The sequence below is a fragment of the Thamnophis elegans genome, chromosome 3 (genome assembly GCF_009769535.1).
Source record: "Thamnophis elegans isolate rThaEle1 chromosome 3, rThaEle1.pri, whole genome shotgun sequence".
NCBI classification, from domain to species: domain Eukaryota; kingdom Metazoa; phylum Chordata; class Lepidosauria; order Squamata; family Colubridae; genus Thamnophis; species Thamnophis elegans.
In genome coordinates this window covers 88,908,597-88,930,430 of record NC_045543.1, presented here as the reverse complement: position 1 = coordinate 88,930,430, position 21,834 = coordinate 88,908,597, and the positions used below count along the sequence as shown (strand labels likewise).

The 21,834-nt window shown below is 37.4% G+C and overlaps 1 protein-coding gene across 7 annotated transcripts in view; it reads right to left on the bottom strand.

Moving 5' to 3' along the window:
* Nucleotides 1-21,609, bottom strand: part of SYK (spleen associated tyrosine kinase) — a 48,170-nt gene extending 26,561 nt beyond the window's left edge. For 3 of the 7 annotated variants that reach the window (XM_032213312.1, XM_032213317.1, XM_032213318.1), the window contains exons 1-5: nucleotides 20,194-21,609; nucleotides 9,551-10,009; nucleotides 6,807-6,967; nucleotides 3,357-3,495; nucleotides 191-278 (exon numbers count right to left, since the gene is read on the bottom strand). In XM_032213312.1, coding sequence (XP_032069203.1) covers nucleotides 191-278; nucleotides 3,357-3,495; nucleotides 6,807-6,967; nucleotides 9,551-9,958 — 796 coding nt within the window. In that variant the 5' untranslated portion in view covers nucleotides 9,959-10,009; nucleotides 20,194-21,609. The other 4 variants (XM_032213313.1, XM_032213315.1, XM_032213314.1 and 1 more) reach the window with 4 other exon arrangements.
* Nucleotides 21,610-21,834: the final 225 nt, after the last annotated feature.

Below are 21,834 nucleotides of genomic sequence, written 5' to 3'. Positions count from 1 at the left end.
ACTTATTATGTTTTTTTTTAAGAAACTGTATTTCAGAAAAATTAAGTTAATAATGCCAATAATGACACTGTTAGGCTACTTTAAATTTCACTACTAGGAATTTTTTTCATCTTCTTGACACAATCAGATGTTAGTAACGCACACAGTGTATGGATTTGACTTCCATATTTTAAAAATATAAGCCACTTACTATTTCTTGATTGAAAATCTGGATCTTTAACGGGCTCTGTGATTATTCTTAGAAGTCCATCTGCTTTATAGGAATAATGTTCCACTAGCTGTCATTTGGATAAAATGAAATACCAGTAGCAGCAATTAAACAAAAACAAATGCATGTACAAGCTATTAAATGTTTTGTTTCAGCCCACAACTAAAATTTTGGATTATAATTTCTACTTAATACTGCATATAAATAACAAGCAGGAACAAGCAGGACTGGAAATAACTTGGCAATTTTATAAGAAGGTGAGAACTTCTGATAAGTAATTTTATTAAAATTAGAAAGCTATCATGAAAAAAATTGCAGCATTTCAAGTACAAGGGCCGTTTATAGAATAACTATTCCATTTTTTTGTATTATGTTATATTGTTCATTCTTTTTGGCTTCTTCTTGGAGCAGGAGGTCCAATTTCCACAGTCTTGTTTTGATAACTATGTGATAATCAGATTGTTTTCTTCTAAAGTATGTGAGATTTACACTCATAATAAAACTTAAATAGCCTTGCTGAGCTACATATACGTCTCTCTTTTCCTCCAACCATTGAGTTGAATAGATTTATGCAGACATTAGACTTGTACACCCCAAGATTGGAAATATGATGAGGCAACATCATATTCATTTGCTAATATGCAAACTATCTCATATGGGAAAAGAATATAAGTATATAAGCATTAGAAAATTAGATTGTATGGACCCAACTGCTGTACATTTTTCATGTTTGATCAAAATAAACTTCTGATCTCATTAAAGAACTATGTATTTAAAAACAAACCACCCAGAGAAAGTAACAATTTGGCTTGTTTACTACTCTTTTAACTCAGTTTTCTGCAGACAGAATAATAGTAGAGGTAGTCCTCAACTTACAACAGTTCCTTTAGTGACCATTCAAAGTTACAACAACATTGAAAAAATGACTTATGACCATTTTTCACACTTATGACTGTTGCAGCATCCCCATGGTCATGTGATTTACATTCAGCTGCTTAACAACTGACTCACATTTATGACCGTTGCAGTGTTCTGGGTCATGTGATCATCATCTGATAAGCCAAGTCAGTGAGGAAACCTGATTCACTTAACAGCCATGTTACTAATTTAGCAACTGCAGTGATTCAGTTAACAAAGGTGGCAAGAAAAGTCGTACTAGGGGCAAAATTCACTTAACAAATTTGTCACTTAGCAACATAAATTTTGGGCTCAGTTGTGATCATAAGTTGAGGACTACTTGTACAACATTTATGGCACAATTACCAGTAGAAGTAATTGCCTCTCTCTTTTTAACTGTCCTTTTCCATCAACAAGAAATATGAGTAAAGTTTTAGTATACAAACTAAAAGGAATTCATTCAAATATGTTATATAGGTGGTATGAGAGATTTTTTTAATCAGTATATGAATAACATTAAAAGTCATAAATAAAATTTGAGAAATCTGTATTAAGGATTCTCATTTTCATACAGTCAAAATACAGTAAAATTAATAGTTCATCTCACTTCTAAAATTATTCATAAAAATCCAGTACAACTTTTGTTGATGCAAAACTGATTAATAGTCCATCATGTCGGAATACAAATCCTCACTTTTCAAACGTTTCCTGAAATTAGGCACAAGTATGTAAGCTACATAGTTTGTGTTGTGATGTCACAATGCACAATTTATTTATTTTAACAATTTTAACTGTCCTTTTCCATCAAAAAGAAATAGGAGTAAAGTTTTAGTATACAAACTAAAAGGAATTCACTCTACAACAGGATTGTCAAACTCAAGGTCCCCCCGGGGTACTTAGATCTGGCCTGCAGGGTTGGCTTAGAAACAGCAAAGGACCAGTCTGCAGTGCCTCTGCCAATGAAAATGGAGCTCTGTTTTTGCTGACAGAGGACCGCAGGAGATTGTTGTGGCCAAAAATTGGGTGCGTGGAGTGCCCATGCCCTCCCGGACTACGTTTTCGCTGGCAGAGGACTATCAAAACAAACTAAAACCAAATGTTTCCCGTTTTGCATTTGAACATGCAAGAAGGGACAGGAAAGGGAAAAGGGAAAGAGGAAAGAAAAAGATGGGAAGAGAGCAAGGAAGGAAAAATAAAGAAAGAGGGGAAGGGAGAAGAAAGGAGAAGGGAGAAGGAAGAAAAAGAAGAAAAGGAAGGAAGGAAGGAAGGAAGGAAGGAAGGAAGGAAGGAAGGAAGGAAGGGAGATTATAATGAGTGTGAGGTAGGGTCTCAGGGAAGTCTTACCTTAGCACTTAGCCACTACAGATGTCCTGACATGAGTGATGTTGAGCTGGCCACGCCTAGCATGGCATGCCCACTCATGGCCAAGCCTACCTCTGGCCCTCCAAGGTCAAACACAACCCTGATGTGGCCCTCAATGAAATTGAGTTTGACACTCCTGCTCTACAACGTTACATAGGGGGTATAAGATAGGGATGTCCATCTCATTGAATGAGTGAAGTTCAACCAACAATTAAAATAATGTCACAACAATTAAAACACTTAAAAATAGATAAAGGCAAGAATTATTACCTTTCAAATATATTTATCACTATTCTATGAGGGATGACAATTTAAATATATTTGTTTTTTTTTTTTCCTTCTATGCATGGTTTTGTGTGTAGTCGTGTCTAATTTTTCAAATAATTTTTTTGGAAAAATAATTATCTGTTTATTACAATAGTTTGCCTCTTTTCCAAGATTACGATTTCCCAAGGTAGTCTCCCTTTTGAGACATTTTGAGAATCTCACTCAAGATACCTAAAATATTTGAAATATTCTGAAAAGAATTTCTAGATTTTTTTCAATAGCTATTTTCATGTAGGTATAAATGAAGATCTAAATATAATAGATACATTATAGATCTAAATATAATAGCTCTGTAGTAGATCTATTATTACAAATATCTTTCTGAATTTGCTCTGCCATAAAACTTGCCGGATTATCCTAATTTGATAGGTTAATTTAATCAATATTAAACATGACATATTTTATACACACAACTGCACAACACACACATATAAGGCTTAAATAAATCTAAGTATGTAAATAATTACAGAAATTGTTTAAAACTGTGGACACTTACAGCAACATAAATATGTATATAACCAGCAAACAAGTAAAATAGTTAAGTGAATACCAGTCAACATACCTGACATAAAGTATCAAATTTCTTTCCATCTGGTATTGAAAGTTTTCCTTTCTTGTCTTTATCTATGCGATAATGTGCTACCTTGCCTTCATTGAGTAAACAAAGTGCATAGGATCCACTGTTATCTCTTTCCCTAATCCTAAAAAGTAAAATAATAATAATAAGGTAAATTATAATCTATTTAAAGAGAAGGGCTATGAAAATCTAACTTAATATTCATGGGAAAACATGTTGGAATACATTGCCCAAACTACAACTGCTCCAGCCATCAGTAGATAAACAAGGATGATTATTATTATTATGTGGTTCAGACTGAGGTTTTTTTTTAAAAAAAGAATGAATAGTTTATTTTAAAAGGAAAAGGAGAAAAAAATGGAAATTGCAAATTAGACGGAAAAGTTTATAGAATAATGTTAAGATAAAATTAAAATTAAAGCAGAACTTATTCCACTGAAAGAAACATCTCAAATGTTATCCTCATGACATTTTAATACTTCAGCAGTTTTAATACTGTTATGTTTAATTATTATTAAAAATAATTTTAAAATAAATTTTAAAGATTTACCTACTGAAAATAAACCATCGGTTTAAGGTAAAGGTTAGGGTTAGACTCTAGGGGGCAGCGCTCATCTCTGTTTCAAAGCTGAAGAGCCAGCGCTGTCTAAAGACATCTCCGTGGTCATGTGGCTGGCATGACTAAATGCCGAAGGCGCACGGAACACTGTTATCTTCCCACCAAAGGTGGTTCCTATTTTTCTACTTGCATTTTTACATGCTTTCGAATTGCTAGGTTGGCAGAAGCTGGGACAAGTAACAGAAGCTCACTCCATTACGCAGCACTAGGGATTCGAACCGCCAAATTGCCAACCTTTCTGATTGACAAGCTCAGTGTCACTGAGCCACCATGTCCCTCATCTTGCTTTAAAGAACACTTATTTTAAGAGAACCCAAATCTCAGATATGGCAGCAAGCTATCAACAGAATGAAATGTGATTTACAAAATATCCTGGCAGCAAATATCATATATAAAGACAGTTCAATCTATTTTATATGTTTATGTAAAATTTAGCAATACCTAACAGGAAAATAACTGGTAGCAAACAAAAGTCAGTATTTATAATTTGGTTCATCCTGCAGTTGATCATTTCCCACAAAAATTGACCACCAGATATAATAAAACATTCCAACATTTTCAAATTTTTTCTGAATATGTATGCCTATTTTAGAAATCACAACTAATATAAAAAATATCATTTTTCTCTTAGTGTATTATGATTTATAGTAAATTTGATGTTTGTCTTCCATGACTAGACTATATTGCTCATTTGTAGATACTGAAACCATGAAAAGTTTTATTTTGGAGTGGGAAAATAAAATAGGAAAAATAACAAATAATTTCTCTAGGCAATCTCTCCCATATCTGATCTGTTCCTCTCTCCCCATCTTGCAGAATGGAGAGACTGGAAAAGAAGGGATTACAAGAGAGTAAGTGGAAAACAGTAGGGAATATATCTATCAAGATGAATCTATTTAGCTTTACAATATCCGTAAGAAAAGATATTAATATCTACAAAGTGTCTTATCCTGACTGTAACACCATGATGTTTTATAGCAATCCACTGTACCTCGATCTAATGCCTTCTAAATGCTTTGGGAAAAAAATGCACTTTAATATACCCGAATGACACCAAATAAGGAGGACTACCATCCAAATTGGTTTCATTTTTACTTATTCATTTTTACTTATTACTTATTTACTTATTCATTTTTACTTATTACCAAAACATGTTCTGAGAAGGTTAAAAGTTCTAAAAGTTGTAAAATAAGGAAAAATGAAGGCTACTTAAAAAAAAAAAAACCTACGGATTTATATTCATTCTGTGATCACAATCTGTAAAAAAATATAACATGTGATCTTAATACATTGTTTCCAAGCTTCCATGAATGACTGATATATTCCAGTTCCTGATTTATTATCATTCTGTGTATTTTTTGATTGACCTATTAATAGATTAGTTCTCATAAAAAAGACAGGAAATACAAATAGATCAGAATATTTTTATCTGCAAATTACAGCATTTTTCTGTATTTACACAATTTAGACTTTCACACAATTCAGGTTTGGTTTTCATGATACTAGAAAAGAGTTTTGTAATAAAACCACATATTATGCAGCTCATCTGATTTATTATATTGGTCTGTTACTTGTTTAGTAAATTATTAGAGATCTTTTATTAAGATCACAGTAGGTATTTGCCTATCTCTTGGGGCTACTGCAATCTGCAATCTAAATGGTAGATGAAACCTATGAACTGTAACTTTTCCCTTGATTATCCTCAGCAAGTAAGATTTGTTTCAGGGTTATTAGGTAATTCATTATTTTTTCTTTCAAGCCGGAATACTGGTAATAATTGATAAGGGAGATCGTGCTATAGCATTTTGGGTCAAGTCTTCATTCTTCTTTTCCTGAAAGCAGTTCTATTTTCGTTTTCTTTAACCTGGGTAGCTTCTATGTCTGTGGACTTCAAGAGTTTTCAGCAACAATGTAGAATTCTAGTCACAGAAGGACTTTTCTTAGGTCAAGCTTAGAGTAACTTTGTAAACAGTGCAGCAAAAAGAAAGACAATGCTTTTAGATATGAGTTCAAAGTATGTAATGCTAATCTAAAAATAATACTGCAGAACAAAAGAAGATTAAAGAGTACATCGTAACGTATGGGACAATACCTACTTTGAAAAATTGTATAAATGGTATAAACATGGTCAGAAAGCATAGCAAACTAACTATAGTTTTAGAGAAAAGAATATGGAAATATCTGTGAAATTCAATATCTTTCAATGTAAAATGAGTGACAGAGGGAGAAATAGTATTATTATTTTTATTTCTCTTAACAGCAATAAATAATATTGTTAAGAGTTTTGATGTCACAATGATTTCTTCCATTGAACAGAATGAAGAATGCAAAATTTTCATGCAAAAATAAAGGCAGGCCATAGTCTACTTATTTCAGGATCTACTTTTTCAAACCAATCCTCTGGATGCACAAAAGGAGAGCATGAACTAGTTCTCTAGTTGTTCATCCAGGTTCTGACATTAAATAACCAAATGAACTATGAACTAACTTAAATATGGACCTTCTATTTAGCTACAGAGATTATAACCACCACCTACCCTTAATTTGTCCATTTTATTTTTAGAGACGGTGATAGTGTATGAAAAAAAATTTCAGCTCCACAATCAGTGAACATGACATTCTTTATACTGTAAAGAGCTGATCGTGCCACTGTAAAGAAATCATGAATGCTGTTTTAAGTAAACATTGGAACTGCAATGACTCATATTAAAAAGAAATGTTGGAATGGTTAAAAACATTGTTTTGATTATTTTTCCTACTCTTCTTCTGTTTTTTTAGCATTGTCATGGAACCTGTAGGAAAAAATGTATACTTACAAAAATTTCCCATTGGTCTTTGTACCCAGAAGTAGGCGTTGCTCTGAATCCCCCCGAGATATCATCCCATGGAACCAGGGCATTTTCAAGTGTGCAGTTGTAGCAATCAGTTTCTCCAGTTGTGGTTTCTGACTAATAATTGCTTGCTCAAGGGCATGTCCCTTTATAGTTGACAGGAGGGCAAAGAATGTAAGAATACAATATAGTTAATTAGGGAAGTTGATGTAGAAATGATTTTGACATAAACAGAGCAATTTACTAAGATTTTAAAGTATAAACATTCCGAGTGTAGAACTTTTAGCATAACTTTTAGAGATCATCTGAATGTCTGGCTTGCCCTGAGAGAAATTTAGCTCACTAATCCTTCTCTGAGGAGTTGAAAATATGATATTGCTCTCAACCATCATTGGCTCACTGCAAGGGCAGTCTGTCCATTTTTTTTCTTGTCCCTTAATAAAAGTGGTGTTTTCTAACTTCTGCCTGCACAAGCAGCACTGTGAAATGATTGTGATATTATAAACCCTGACAGAGATGGTGTAAAGTGATAATAAATAATACAAATAAAATTTAAAATAACTGAGAAATGAATTACAAAATCATTAAACAAGAATTTTGAAATTCATATTTAAAGTTGCATATCAGCCAACTTTACCAGTTTAGGTAATCACCTAAACAATGGTGGCAAAATAATGAAATAAATGCTAGAGAATATGAGTTTGCAGAAAAACTGAATTAATACTTTGTACCTGCCTTTGCTGTAGAACAAGGGTGTCAAACTCATGACTCAAGGGCCGGATGTGTCCCGGGCTGGCAACACCCACCCCTGGTTTAGCAAAGGGGAGGGGGAAGTCACATGGTGATGTGATGCCACAAGTTTGACAACTCTGTTGTAGAAGATATATACTCTTTGATTTACAACCATTCATTTATTGATCATTCAAAGTTATGATGGGCTGAAAAAAACTGACTTACAGCCAGTCCTCATATTTATCACATTGCAGCACCTCTGTAATTGCATGATTAAAATTCGGACACTTGGCAACTGACATATATTTATGAAAGTTGCAATTTCCCATTGTCACATGATCGCCATTTGCAACCTTCATAGGGGGCATCCAACAAGCAAAGTCAATGGGAGAATTTGGATTCACTTAACAACTGTGGTGATACAGTTAAAGACTGCAGCAAAAAAAGTTCTAAAATTGGGTGTGACTTACTTAAGAACTGCATCACTTAGCGATGAAAGTTCTGGTCCCCACTGGGGTCATAAGTTGAGAACTACTTGTTGGACTGATACCTGAACCTGTACTGACTTTCCCAGGATAGAAATTGGGACATCCAAAGCACACTGTATTATCAGAAGATGTTCTAGCACATCCTGAAGATTAGAGTCTAACAAGGGTTACAAATTTTAGCATGTCCCAAATACCAGCTGCACAGAAACACCAGTAAGACAGGAGTATGGCTCCATCTTGTGAGCAGCCCAGACGCATTTGGTTGGACACCGTGAAAAAGGAAATGCTGGACTAAGATGGATCTTAGTCGGCTCCAACAGGAATGTTTTTATGAGAACAAATTTGAAACATGGAAAATAATACAATATATCTGAAAGTGAAAAATATAGGAAAAAATGTTGCCTAGAAATAACATGGTCAATGTTTCCAAAATGACAAATTGAATTACATGTATGTATAACTGGAACATTCCAGGTATTCTGAAATCCATTCTGAAATTAAAAGAAAAAATGTCCCACCCAACAATGGTAGTATGTTAATTAGGGAGTACAACAAGCATGCTATTACAAGTTGTGGTTTTAGTCATTAAAAGACTTCAGTTTCCATCAATGACTTGCTTGTCAGAAGCTGGGTAGGAATGTCACAAATGATTATTACGGTACATGACCTTGGAATGCTGTAATTGTCATAAATATATGCTGGTTGTCAAGTGTCCGGATTTTGATCATGTGATTATGGGATACTGTGACAGTCATTACTGTGAGAACTGGTCATGTCACTTTTTTCAGTGCTGTTGTAACTTTGAAAGGTTGCTAAATGGATGATTTAGAGCCGAGGTGGCGCAGTGGTTAGAGTGCAGTACTGCAGGCCACTTCAACTGACTGTTATCTGCAGTTCAGCGGTTCTAATCTCACCGGCTCAAGGTTGACTCAGCCTTCCATCCTTCCGAGGTGGGTGAAATGAGGACCCAGACTGTGGGGGCAATATGCTGACTCTGTAAACCGCTTAGAGAGGGCTGAAAGCCCTATGAAGCGGTATGTAAGTCTAACTGCTAACTGCTATTGCTATTTTAACTTGAGAATGTCTATACTGAACAAATACAGTATAGGAACCAACTTCAATTTCCATTCCAAAACTGAAGAAAAATTGGAAATCCTAACTTTGTCCACATATATGACATGGTCTTGGCTACTTGACCAACTATAGCCACTATCCTCCCAAAAGCAAAAGAGGAAAAACTACAGAAAAGGAATCCCAAAGGTGCTTTTTCAAGAGGCAACTGGTCTTTCTGTTTTTTTCTTTGAAGATGTTTCGCTTCTCATCCAAGAAGCTTCTTCAGCTCTGAGGAAGAAGAAGCTTCCAAGAGCTAAAGAAACTTCTTGGATGAGAAGCGAAACATCTTCAAAGAAAACCCAGAAATGCCAGTTGCCTCTTGAAAAAGCACCTTTGGGACAGCCATGACTGAGAATCTCCATAGATGTACAGAAAAGGACAAAAAAAAATTCTTACATATAAATTCCAGGTTTGTTTAACGTATTCTTTGATTAGATTTTCCTTCAGGTCCTCAAATTGGCTTGTTTTTGGTCCCACTCCTGGTGGCCGATTACATGGTTTCCTGAGTAAACACACGAGACCATCGATTTCATCTGAGTGGTAGTCAATGAGTTCCACAGGACTCCGGTGGGATTTCCCTCCAGTAATAGCATAAGTGCCATTAATTTCCCTCTCAATAGTATAATGATAAACCTTTCCATTGTTTGCCAGAGACAAAGCAAAACCACCCAGATAGTTTCGGCTCTGTCGCAGTAAGTACAGTCCATTGTTTAGTCCTCCTTGCAACAGATAATCTTCAGCTTCTTCACGTGTGATGTTGCCAAAAAAATAGGATAGGTGGCTAACAGCATCATAACTTGCCATTTTTCTCCCACTACTTCTCTTTGCTTGTCTGCTTTTGAGGCTATATTACACCTAGAAGGATGTTTTTAAAAAAACAAAACAAGTTAATGACACTTTTGTATGAATGTATGTTATTTTGTATGCTACCTCAATGATCTTATTGAAACCAGGAGATGGAAATATATACAATGCGATCATGAGGTGAGAGATAATCAACGAATCAATCATAAAAATCAAAAGGAAACAATATTTTTACTGCCAACAATATGCTTGTAAAGCTCTGGTACAGGAGTAAGCAAGTGCCAGAAAATAAACACGAAAGAGAAAGCATTTTGTGCAGAGGTGGTATTCTGCTGGTTCGCCCTTGTTTGGGCAAATCGCAATGGTGGTGGGAGGCTCCGCCCACCCGCCCAGATGTCATCACGGATGCTCTGTGCATTCCGAACCAGTAGCGAAGGTAAGAGAAAACCATTACTGATTCTGTGGCTTCTGAAATGCCTTCCAACCCTTTAATAATACCTTTACTCTTGGTCAAAAGAGGGAAGGGACTTATAGTAGAACAAGTACCCACATAAGAGCAAAAACTGATTCCAGCACTTAAGGATAACCTGACAGGAGGTTAGGAGATAGGAAAACCTTTTCCATTCTTAAGTGTCCCACCTGAATTCCACTTTTGTCAAGTCGATGAAAAATATGCAACATTGCAACATTTGTGTGTTGAATTATTTTTCCATCATTTGCTTATCATTCAAATGGCTGTATCGAGACTATATATTCAAATATATAACATAAAGTTTCCTTCAGCTCTTCTATCTCCTCAGGAAAAGCATCTGAGAAAATATTACTAAATTTCGTTTTTAACTGAAATTATTGGCTAGCCTTGGCCCACTTCTTATCTCAATGTTTCTTCTGCCAACTTCTTTGCCCACATAATATACTTCAATTTTTTAAAATATTTATTTAGCTGAAAGTTTCATGAAGCCCTTTATGTTTTTTTCTTTTCAACATTCCATTGAACTGGAAATAATTTTTAAAAATTATTGACATGTTATGGATCATCAAATTAATTCCCAATAAAGTGAAAATCCAAAAATAATTTTGCCCCAATAATTTTCGTCTTACCCTAAGTTAACTCATGTGAAAAAAGCATTTGAGCTAAAATGATTATCTATTGAGAATTATGTTAATAATTTAGATAATTCACCATCCTTCTATTGCATATACGGTCAAAAAGTGCACCTTCCTTAAAGGTTTATAAGTACATGTACACATCTGCACATCTGTTCTGAATCAAGAATTTCCTAGCTTAGCTTTATTCACTGAAGTGTGAATTGTTTGCATATGAATACAAGCAAACAGTTTGTCTATACTGGTGCACATAACTCAGACATATATACCATTGATGTACTAAGCATTCTAAAAAATCAATTGCTCTTTTATTCTAAGAGCTGCTGAATGATAGAAAACTGTGTTTGCTTAGAATTCTGCAGTTATGACTGTATCTTTGGACTATTCCTTAGAAACTTATATTTTATTTTATTTTATTTTATCAAATTTGTATGCCAAACATCTTCTTAAGATGGGCTGAGTGCTCCTGGAGTATCCTTTTAAAATTATTTCAACCTTACTCAGTTTAATTTCATTTTAAATTAAAAATTCATAGTTTCTAAATTAACTGGTGATCTGACAATATTAATAACTGATGAGCATTATTTTAAAATGATTCTTAAGAGATTTGCAGTAGGGTGGAGGAGAGCAAAAAATAAGATAAAAATGTATACATGGATAGGATGATGTAGGACGGAGTGGGAGGAATTATACAAATACACACTAGCTGGATACCCATGCTCTGCTAAGAAACTATGTGATCGGGCTAGATAAATCAACACTTACAGCTTGAAAATTAATGAGTAGTTACTATCAGCCTCTTCTCTCCCCTTCTCCCTCTCAGGCTGGCCCCATTGATCCTCTCCTATCTAACTCCTTAGCATCAGAGCATTTTTCAGGTGGGGAGGGGGAATAGAATGTCTAAACTCCCAGCCCACAGGCCTGATGAATCACACGCTGGCCATACCCATGCCCAAGTGGCAGTTGGAGTTCTTTTCAGGTGGGGAGGGGGAGTAGAACGTCTAACTGCTTAGCATCAAAGCATGTTAATAATAATATAAGAAATACTAATGATCTGATGGTCATTTTGAAAAATCCTTTCTTAGCGACCTAGATGCCAAGAGTAAAATATGTGCTAAATTTCAAGTTTGTAGGTTTTACAGTTCTGAAGATTTTGTGATGATGCATGAGTGGTATTTTGCTTTTATATATATAGAATAAAATACATGTATAGATATATTTTATAAATGTATTTACTGTATAAAAAGGCAAAATTATGAGCAGACAATTACAAACTGAAGTTGAAATGGGTCAGAATGAAAATGTGCTTTTAAAAATGTGAACATCAGAGAACAGATTTGTCCTAAATTAGGCAATTAGTAAAATTTTTTCCACAATTCTTATAATTTTTAACCACTCCCCTAAACTAATACAATACATCAATCCTTAGGTGAATGCAACAAAAATCTGGTATGCCTTTTTAATTAAAAGCTATATGTTATCTTTTCAAGAAGAATAGTTGAGCAGTTAGCAATTTTGTACTAAAGTCCAGCTACATGTATTTCATCTTCCTCAAAAAATTTACCTGCAGGTTTTGGAAGTATTTCCAGATATATACAAGGAGAAAGAAAATATGCAACATGACAATATTCTTCAGCAAATAATTGCATATCATTTGAAAGTAAATATGATTACATTAAAATTCTTGCATAGACATAATATCCTATCTTGCACAAGCTAAAATAATGCATAATTGTTAATAATAAATGTTTTTTAAATTATTGGGAGTTATGCACATTTAATAGAAGTTGGCATCAATAAGAGAGGCCAAATTTCAAGTACCAAATTAAGAAAGCCAATTAATTTTTTTAGGAGAAAGAAACCTCTATTTTTAAAATATTTTTAAAGATGAAAATTTAGAAAGGAAGAAGTGTTTTCAGACAAAAACCAGAAGTATTTTAGCGACTGAAGAGTCAGGATTATAGTTACAATTAGCAAAATATGTCAACCAGTAAAATAAAAGAAAAATCTCCTGAGAATTTTAATAGCCCATCTGCCTTCATCTATTTTTATAAGTAATTTGGTAATGCTAGCAATCCAACACTACATGAAAAAGCAATACTTTCCCAAAGGGGTTAGCTACATTTCATTCTCAGATAATGCTTAATATTGAACGTAAGATGTTATTTATGAATTTTACAGTATAGCAGAGGAGAGGTAGCAATGGCCTACCAAATATCTTAATGTATAAAGCAGAATGCAGAGTGAGAAGGGGGAGAGAGACAGATGGCTGTCCAGGCTCTGCTTGAACACATCCTGTGAAAATCAGTTGATTTTGTGTCTAAGTTGGAACTAGAACTCATGGGTTCCTGGTTTCTAGCTGGGTGCCTTAACTGGTTCTCATATAATGATTTCAAAGGTAATCAAATGACAGATCTGTCATATTCACACAACATAGACATATAAATTAATTAAATGGGATTATGGGTGGAGGGTCCTGACTGACTTTATTTTTTGTGAAGCCAATTTTCTATATCTTAACCTTAAAACATGGACTTTTTAATTTTACAATACATACAATATCAATTATCTGACAATTCTGTGAACAAACTGATAAAAAGCAACAAAACTCATCAAGCATAGCATAAGGAAAGAAAAGTGTAATAATTTGCATATATTTAAAAATGTAGGGCCAGCACCCTAGGGAATCAATACATGGCCATTAAAAGGTATATCTAATGTCAGAGCCAATAGAGCAATAAGCAAAAATAAAACTTTACCCATGAAAATAAAGAAAATCAAGTGTAACAAAGTGACCTTAAAATTATGTATGTAATGATCTGAATGTTCCTCAATGTAAGTGAAAATATTCCTATTAAGGATGTCACTATAGCACAACAGCACAATATATAGACACTATAGTCACTATAGCACAACAGTTAAAGTCCACCCACTTCAACCTCCACAATCATGGTTGTATAGCAACAACACTTGATGAATTTTAAGCTTACTTTAATGTTGCAAAGTTGCAGAGGATTTGATTTATTCTTGTTACGCATCACTCTATTGCTCTGAAATCTCCCACATTTCTTGGTCTGAAAAAACCATATGTTTCCTTCAGAAACATTCCCATGGAATTGATCAAACATAAAAGATCAAAAAGGACACAGGAAGAAATCTACAAAAAGAGACAAGCTACATTAACAAATACTTCCTCCTCCTAATTAGTTGCAAAATCCTGGCATTCTACTCAAAATGAATGTCACCAAAAAATATTACATCAATTTAAAAAAAGTTAAACAAACCAAATTGAAAGACAATGTTAAAAAAAAATAGAAGAGATTTTATCACAGAATTACTATACAGTCTACAGTCTACAGTTTATGTGTGTGTGTTTATGCAGAATAATAATAAATATTTTGCAACTTCAAATTAAAAGCTGTTCATCAATTGGATAACTTGGGTATCTATTTTTGCTGACCCATGGACTGAGGACAAGAACCATCTACACCTCTAGAACTGAGGCTATGCACATAAATAATTCTCAAGTACAGTATTTTTAACTATCTCTGTGGTTGAAAATTAAAATTACTGAATTTAAAGGGTACAGAGTCTCCAGATGGCAGGGTAAATTGAGGAAGGAGTAAGTGTTTATTTCTTTTTTTTAAATTCTTCCTAAACAAATATTTTCTGAATACTTCCCCTTCATCTGGTTTCATTTTGGGTTAATACTTTTACTGGAATAGATTACAAACTACTTTGGGGGAGGTCCTTCAGTGCATCTTAGGCTTCTTTCAACATAATATCCAATGTGTTTGTTCAGGTAATGGAAAGGCACACACAGGCTAACGGTAACAACAGCTCTTTATTAACTCAATAGCAACTATGTACAATCCAGCGAAGGTTGAGTCTGACAGCAGCCCTTTTATATGGAGCTGTCAGACCCTTCGATCAATGTGATTAAACTCTGTTCTCGCTGGAACAGAGGACCTTGGTGGAAACCATTCTAGCTAAAGCTAATATCTAACACCTCTCCCTTCTTAGATGGAGTAATCCTACTGGTTACTTAGTCACGCAGGTAGGTGGGCATTTTGGTAGCTCTGCCTGTCCTGCGCAGTTCAGTCAAGGGGTGTTCTTTGGACATGTCGGACGGACCTGTTTGCTTCTAGAGCCAGTTCGCTCGGAACTCGCTGCGACCTGCAACACAACCAGATAAGTTCCTTGGTACCCTTGGATTTGAGCTGCATGTGGATCGAATGAGTTCTTGCTCCATTTGGGTAGGGCTTTGGCTAACTCGTGCAGGAGTTACCTCTGGTTGTCTAAGAGTGGAGTTGGAGAGGCGGCTACGGAGTTGGTCAATGTGCCTTCTCCAATTCCGACTGTCCTTGAGCTCTACATGATAAGAGCGAAGCCCGGTGATGCCTATCACTGTGGCAGGAATCCACAGAGTTCCCCCGACATAGTTGTGGGCCTAAACTATGCTAAAGTTCCGAATTTTGCTTGTGGAGTCAGGGGGTGATGCGGCAGAATAGTTTGGGTGTAGCCGGTCTAAGTGGGACCTTAGCTGGTGACCCATGAGAAGCTTGGAGGGGCTTCTCCCTGTAGTGGCACTGGGTGTGATGTGCTGAATTAGCAAATAGTGGTCAACCCGTGTTTGCCAATCTCCCGGTCCCATCCTAGATAGGGCCTCTTTTGCAGATCTCACCATTCTCTCCGCCTGACCATTGGAGGCTGGATGGAATGGCGCAACCAGGGCATGTCTGATTCCCTGTGCTGCTAAGAAGGTCTCGAATTGCATGACCGTGAATTGGGGCCCATTGTCAGAAACCAGGATGTCGGGCAGGCCATGCATGGAGAAAAGCCTCCGTAGTATCTTGATGACCGCTTCTGCCGTAGTGGAGGTCATCAGGACTACCTCTAGCCATTTCAAGTAGGCGTCCACAACTATGAGGAAAGTCTGGCTATGAATTGGGCCAGCAAAATCAATGTGCACCCTAGACCAAGGTGTTTGAGGTCGCTCCCACTCCTTAGCGGGCACCTCTGGGGGAGCTGGTCTGGACTCCTGGCATGGTGTACAGGTAGCCACCCATTCTTCGATCTCTCTGTCCATGTTAGGCCACCACACATAACTCCTGGCCAAAGACTTCATCTTGACAATTCCAGGATGCCCTACGTGTAATGCCTCTAATACTGCAATGTGCAGTTTGGGTGGAACAACGACCCAGTCCCCCCACAGCAAACAGCCATTAACAACAGACAATTCGTCACACTTACATTGGTACATTTTGAATTCAGACCCAATAGGCCCCTTGGGCCACCCCCTCCACACCCAGTTCAAAATTTGCTTGATGGTGGAGTCTTTTGCAGAGTGGTGGGCAAACGTCACTAGACGAGACAGGACCAGTCTCTAAGCAGTCAATGAGAAGAACTGGCGTCTCAGGGGTAGGATCAGCGAGAAGTTCTGGTAGCGGGCAGCGGCTCAAAGCAGCAACGTTTGTAATTTAAAACTGTGCTCATACAAGTAATGACCAATAAAATGCAATCCACACTGATTCAAAATAAATAAAACCAATAAATAAGGTAGTTAGTTTTGATTTCTTCACTAGTCTTTTTATCTCAGATTTGGTCCCTCACATATATAAATAAATCTGTAATTTTTGCTAACTTTTCATTGAAAGATCTTAACTAAACAAAATGTTCTCTCATCTTTATGTATTCTTGTACTGGTCTGAAAAACAACCAAACATATAATGAATGAATATTTATAGGGTTTGGAGTAGACCAGATAAGGAGGTTTGCCACATGACTATTACCTGAAAAACATTGATTGGAGCCTGAAACTCAGGCCTCACAGAAAAATGGAGGGGAAGTCTTATATCCCATTAGCAGAATTGGGAATTAGGTCCAAGCTCCTTCCCTCTTCTCACTGTTTACTGAAAAAGTCATAGATATCTGTTTTGAGACCCATTATTGGATCTCAGTATAACCAAGGTACTTGCATACAGTATTGTTGTCAAGCACAAAGCCAGCTGGTTGACTTTGGCAAAAGCAATGGCAAACCACTTGCAAAAATGGTAGCAAGAAAACTGTAGGGACTTGTCCAGACAATTTCCAGGAGCCAAGATGGACTGAAAAGCATGCAGGTGCACACACACACACAATGTTTTCACACACTAAGATTAGATAGTCTTATGAAATTCAATAAAATTAGTTTGAGGAAAAAATGTACACCTTTGTCATTTTGCAGCAAAATTGTGTCAACAGAGTTGTTAAATTAATTTAAAAACATCATGTTTAAAGGATATATTAAGGGGATGGAAAAGAATTGTCCATAACATGTTCATTACACGGGCATATTTGAAGTAATCAAAATATTTGCATGTAATCAACCCTGGTTATTTATGGTCTGCATTCATGTTGCCTGGTTACCTATAGTAAGGCAGGGTTATTTTGAATTTCTTTTTCATACTTTCTCAGGACTGTTGTATTTTTTTCTCCCTTAATATTCAATCAGTCTTTCCCCAGAATAAACTCTAAGGAAGGTCAGCAACCTGCAGTGTTATAGTTAAATCAGATTAATGGATGAATCACCTCTGTCTAGTTATACTATATCTATCTATCCCATTTCGCCCAGTAGGAGAGGCATGCTCCAGGTCTCATTTACTAAGCTGTTCAGGCCCAGGAAGAGAACTTCTTTATGGTGGCACCTGGTTTTTGGGATCCCCCAGAGATCAGATTGCAAGGCTTTGAAGAAGCAGCTTTGCCTCTGGACTTGGGGATCCAGATGTGTGGCAGAAACTGCCAATGGCTATACTGAATTTTGCTGAAATGTTTCTGGAACACTGCTGTTGATTTTATTTAATCATTTTAATGCATAAAATATGGTCTTATATCTTTTATGTGGTTTTATACTGTATTTTTATTGTTTTTAGTTCTGCTTTTTTCATTGTTGTGAGCTCCCCAGAGTTGTATATTTAAGATGGGCAAATATTGGTAATTGAATCAATAAATGGCTTCCATCTAGCCATGGGGCTGTGTGTTTATATTTCCCCTCCATCTGTCCAAGAGATCAAAACCCCAGTTGTTTGTTTTCCCTAAGGGCAACAGGACACTGTATTGACTTGGAATGCATTGTACAAGGTCACTATTTTCATTAGTAACATCTACCCTAATATTCTTTCTACCTAGCCTCCCTTACCATATCTGTTCATTCTTTTCTTACCTGCCTGTCCTTGGAAAGGACCATTACTGCTCTCAAATGCAGCAGCTAAATTGAAGAATTTGCAACCTTTGTTTAGGTCCAGTGGTGACATGCTGCCCACCAATTGCAGAGCGAAAGGGGACAGTTTATAGAAAAGGGGAAAGATATGGACTTGTTTGGAGGGGGGGGGGCACAGACAGAAAGATACTCTCTCTTTACTCACTCCCCTCATGGCAGCATCAGGAAGTACTGCCTCCCCCCTGTGAAGATGGCAACTCTATCTTGTATCCTACTTTGATAGGGCCTACAGATTTCTGAGTTATGCAAAAGTGAAATTAGCCTGTAACTTAGCCTACCAGTTCCACACTTTCAGAATTTGTCAGCAGTACCCATTCAAAGTCATGAGGGTGTTTCTCTGCAGAACAATCTTAGGGCATAAAACAAAGAACACCCCCCACCACCAAAAAAAAGAACTGTTCTTAAGTAACAGTGATATACAGACTGCAATAGAAATGGAAGGTTTCTCCTAAGTTGATATGAGGGCCAGTATGGTGTAGTAGTTAAGACATCAGGCTAGAAACCGGGAATTCTAGTCCTGCCTTGGATTGTAGGAAGGAGGCAGTGGCAAAGAAAACTGCAGGGACTGAGCCAGGCAGTTACCAGGAGTCAACACTGACTCACAGGCACAAAACATCCAAAACACATCCTAAGAAGTTAGGATCTTAACTTCCAATCCCATTTCATTCTCTCCTCCTGTAGGCAGATGGCTTATTATCAACAATTCTGTACACATTATTCTGAGTCCTTGTTTCCCTTCCTGCAATCTCCATCAAGCCACCCTATTTTTACACTTATTGTTAAACAGCTTCTTTTACTTCCCTATCTTGTGTAGACCTGAAGGCATTTTTACTGGGTTTTATTTTTGTTGAAGCACAACAAAACTCGCTGTGTTAAGATTCCTCCGCCAAGCAGATAAAATCACGCCTATAAGGGCAACTTTTGTCAAATTGATCTGCCCGCTAATATAACGAGACAAGAAAAAGCAACAAGAAACAAAAGTGTGCCTGTCAAAAACCAGCTACTTCCACTTGTAGTCTGTATGTTATGAAATCCTTCACAAAGAAAAGCGATTTTGAGTTGACTTCAGGAGCAATGCAGCTTTCACTTCAGTTCTGTCAATGCTTGTATGAAACAACAAAAATAAATTCTTCAAAACCCGATTATGTTTATCTGTGTATCCAGGTAACTATTATCCATAACTACATACATCAGCCTGTCACAAGCTAGTGAAACTCCAGTTTTGTTGGACCACCAACCATTTAGACCCGTTTTGTCCAGTTGCATTGAACCAATCATTTTGAAAGAGAAGCGAGAACTGTAAACCAGGGGTCCCCAAACTTTAAGACTTATGGACTTCAACTCCCAGAATTCATAGCTGGCTGGAGAATTCTGGGAGTTGAAGTCCACAAGTCTTGAAGTTGCCAAGTTTGTGAAGACCTCTGCTGTAAACTAACGCAGCCGCGATTTTTCAAGGAGTTTTTCAAGGAGTTCGCCCCGACGAACCTGCTGTCTTGTCATCCTCCTCTTTCACACTGGACACGCCTCTTTCCCCGAAATGAATCATTCCCTGCCTTGTTTCTGCCGAGGCCGACCTCGCATCCCCACGTCCTACCTTCCAAACGACCTTTTTTATTTTTGGTATATTTCTTGCTTTAGAGGGCATTGTCCTCCGGTTACCCTCATCTCCCCTAAACTTGAAAGAAGTAGGGAAACCTCATGCCGGACCTCGGTATTCCTCTTTCTCCTCCGTCCGTCCGTCTCCCGCAGTTACCCAACTCCAAATCTTGGCTGACATTAATCTAAAAGAGGGGAATCCCAAAGCCCCTTTTTGTCACCATCACCTCCGCCTCCGTGTCTGGAAATTCGGGAAGGAAGGAACGCCTCTTACTTGAGAAACCGACCGGTGGCGAGAAACTCCGGCAGGGGCCTCTCCTCACCAGTCCCTGCCTCTGCAGCGACGGGAGGGAATTTGCGGAGAGACGCGCTCGCAAGTGAAATCCTCGTCGGTTCGCACCTTCAGGATCTCGGCGGCGAGGCTTCGCCCCCCACTTCCCACCTCAGCTCCAGTTCCCAAATGGGCGTGCTTCTCCCCCGACGCCTCTGCTCTTTTCTGCCCACGCCTGCTGGGCGCTTCTGCCGAAGCCCCGGGTCGGTTCAGGGTGAGTGGAGCGCTCGCTTCCTCATTTTCTCCCTCGCAGCCCCAGCTATTTCCTCAGCGCGGAGGCTCAGCTGAGCAACACTTCCTCGTCGGACGAAGAACGCAGCTGTCTTTATTTCCTTAAGAGCCTTTCGGGCGGATTAGGGAAGGAGCGGAAAAGAGCCAGCTATGGGCAAGTAACCTGTTCAAATCGGGCAACGGGCGCTTCCAGGACTTCCGTGGCACCTTCAAACGCCAAGCTTTGGCCTGCGAGTCTGGCAGAAAAGTTTGCAGAATTAACATTGGCTGTCACAGTCCACCGCCTGCTTCTAAGACTGGTGACCCGCAGGACCTTGGCTTATGTTTAAAACTTTCCAGAAGGGTAGCTGTATTAGTCTGCCACTACAAAAACAACAGACTGATTGTAGGTTTCTTTTAATACCAATGTGGCTTGGCATGGACTTTGTAGATTACTTCCACTTGTTTTATTAGGTTTATTAACTGGATGATAAATGTGAGCGTTCTATTCAGTAGACCCTTAAACTGAAAACAAGATACCTAAAACCACAAATAGAGGGTACTTGATTTGATAAGATTTGTTCGATTTCGTTCCTCAGATTGTCTGCTATGCTGACTCTGATGAAGAAGAAAAATCTGACATGAGAAGTGATCTAACAGGAAAACTAACTCTTCTTTGTTCTTTTACTTTTTCAACATAACTTAATGTACAGGAAGAAGGTTTTAAGGGTAGACTTCCCAGATAGGCAGCTGCTAGGGTTCCTTTTGCTTCTGTCACAATTTTGTAAGATGTAAGAAAGCAAGAAAAGGTACCACCTTGCTTATTCTCTCAGATAAGATTGTCAGATCATAGGGCCCACATTGTTAACTAGAGACATGAGCGCAAACAGTTCATCTTACTCCATGGGGGGTTAGAAAATGGATCAGGAGATGAGAAACCACCTCATTCACTCACTTGCTGGTGCTTTCCCCTCTCCATGGCATCCTAATGAGAACTGAGCCAAAATAGCCCATATTTACATATCAACCAATGAGAGAATTGAAACAGCAAGTGCAAGAATATAGACCAGTGGTAATCAACCTGGTTGCTACCACCCACTAGTGGGCATTCCAGCTTTCATGGTGGGCGGTAGGGGTTTGCTGTATCTGTGCTTTATAAATTTTATAAAGTAAAGTTACTTCCCTACTTTATAAATCACCATTAAGGTGGAACTGGTGGGCGGTTAGAAATTTTTACTACTAACAGAGATACAAAAGTGGGCGGTAGGTATAAAAAGATTGACTACCCCTGATATAGACCTTTGTAAAGGAGAAAACGGGGATGCAGTGGCTCAGTGGCTAAGACATTGAGCTTGTTGAAGAAAGGTCGGCAGT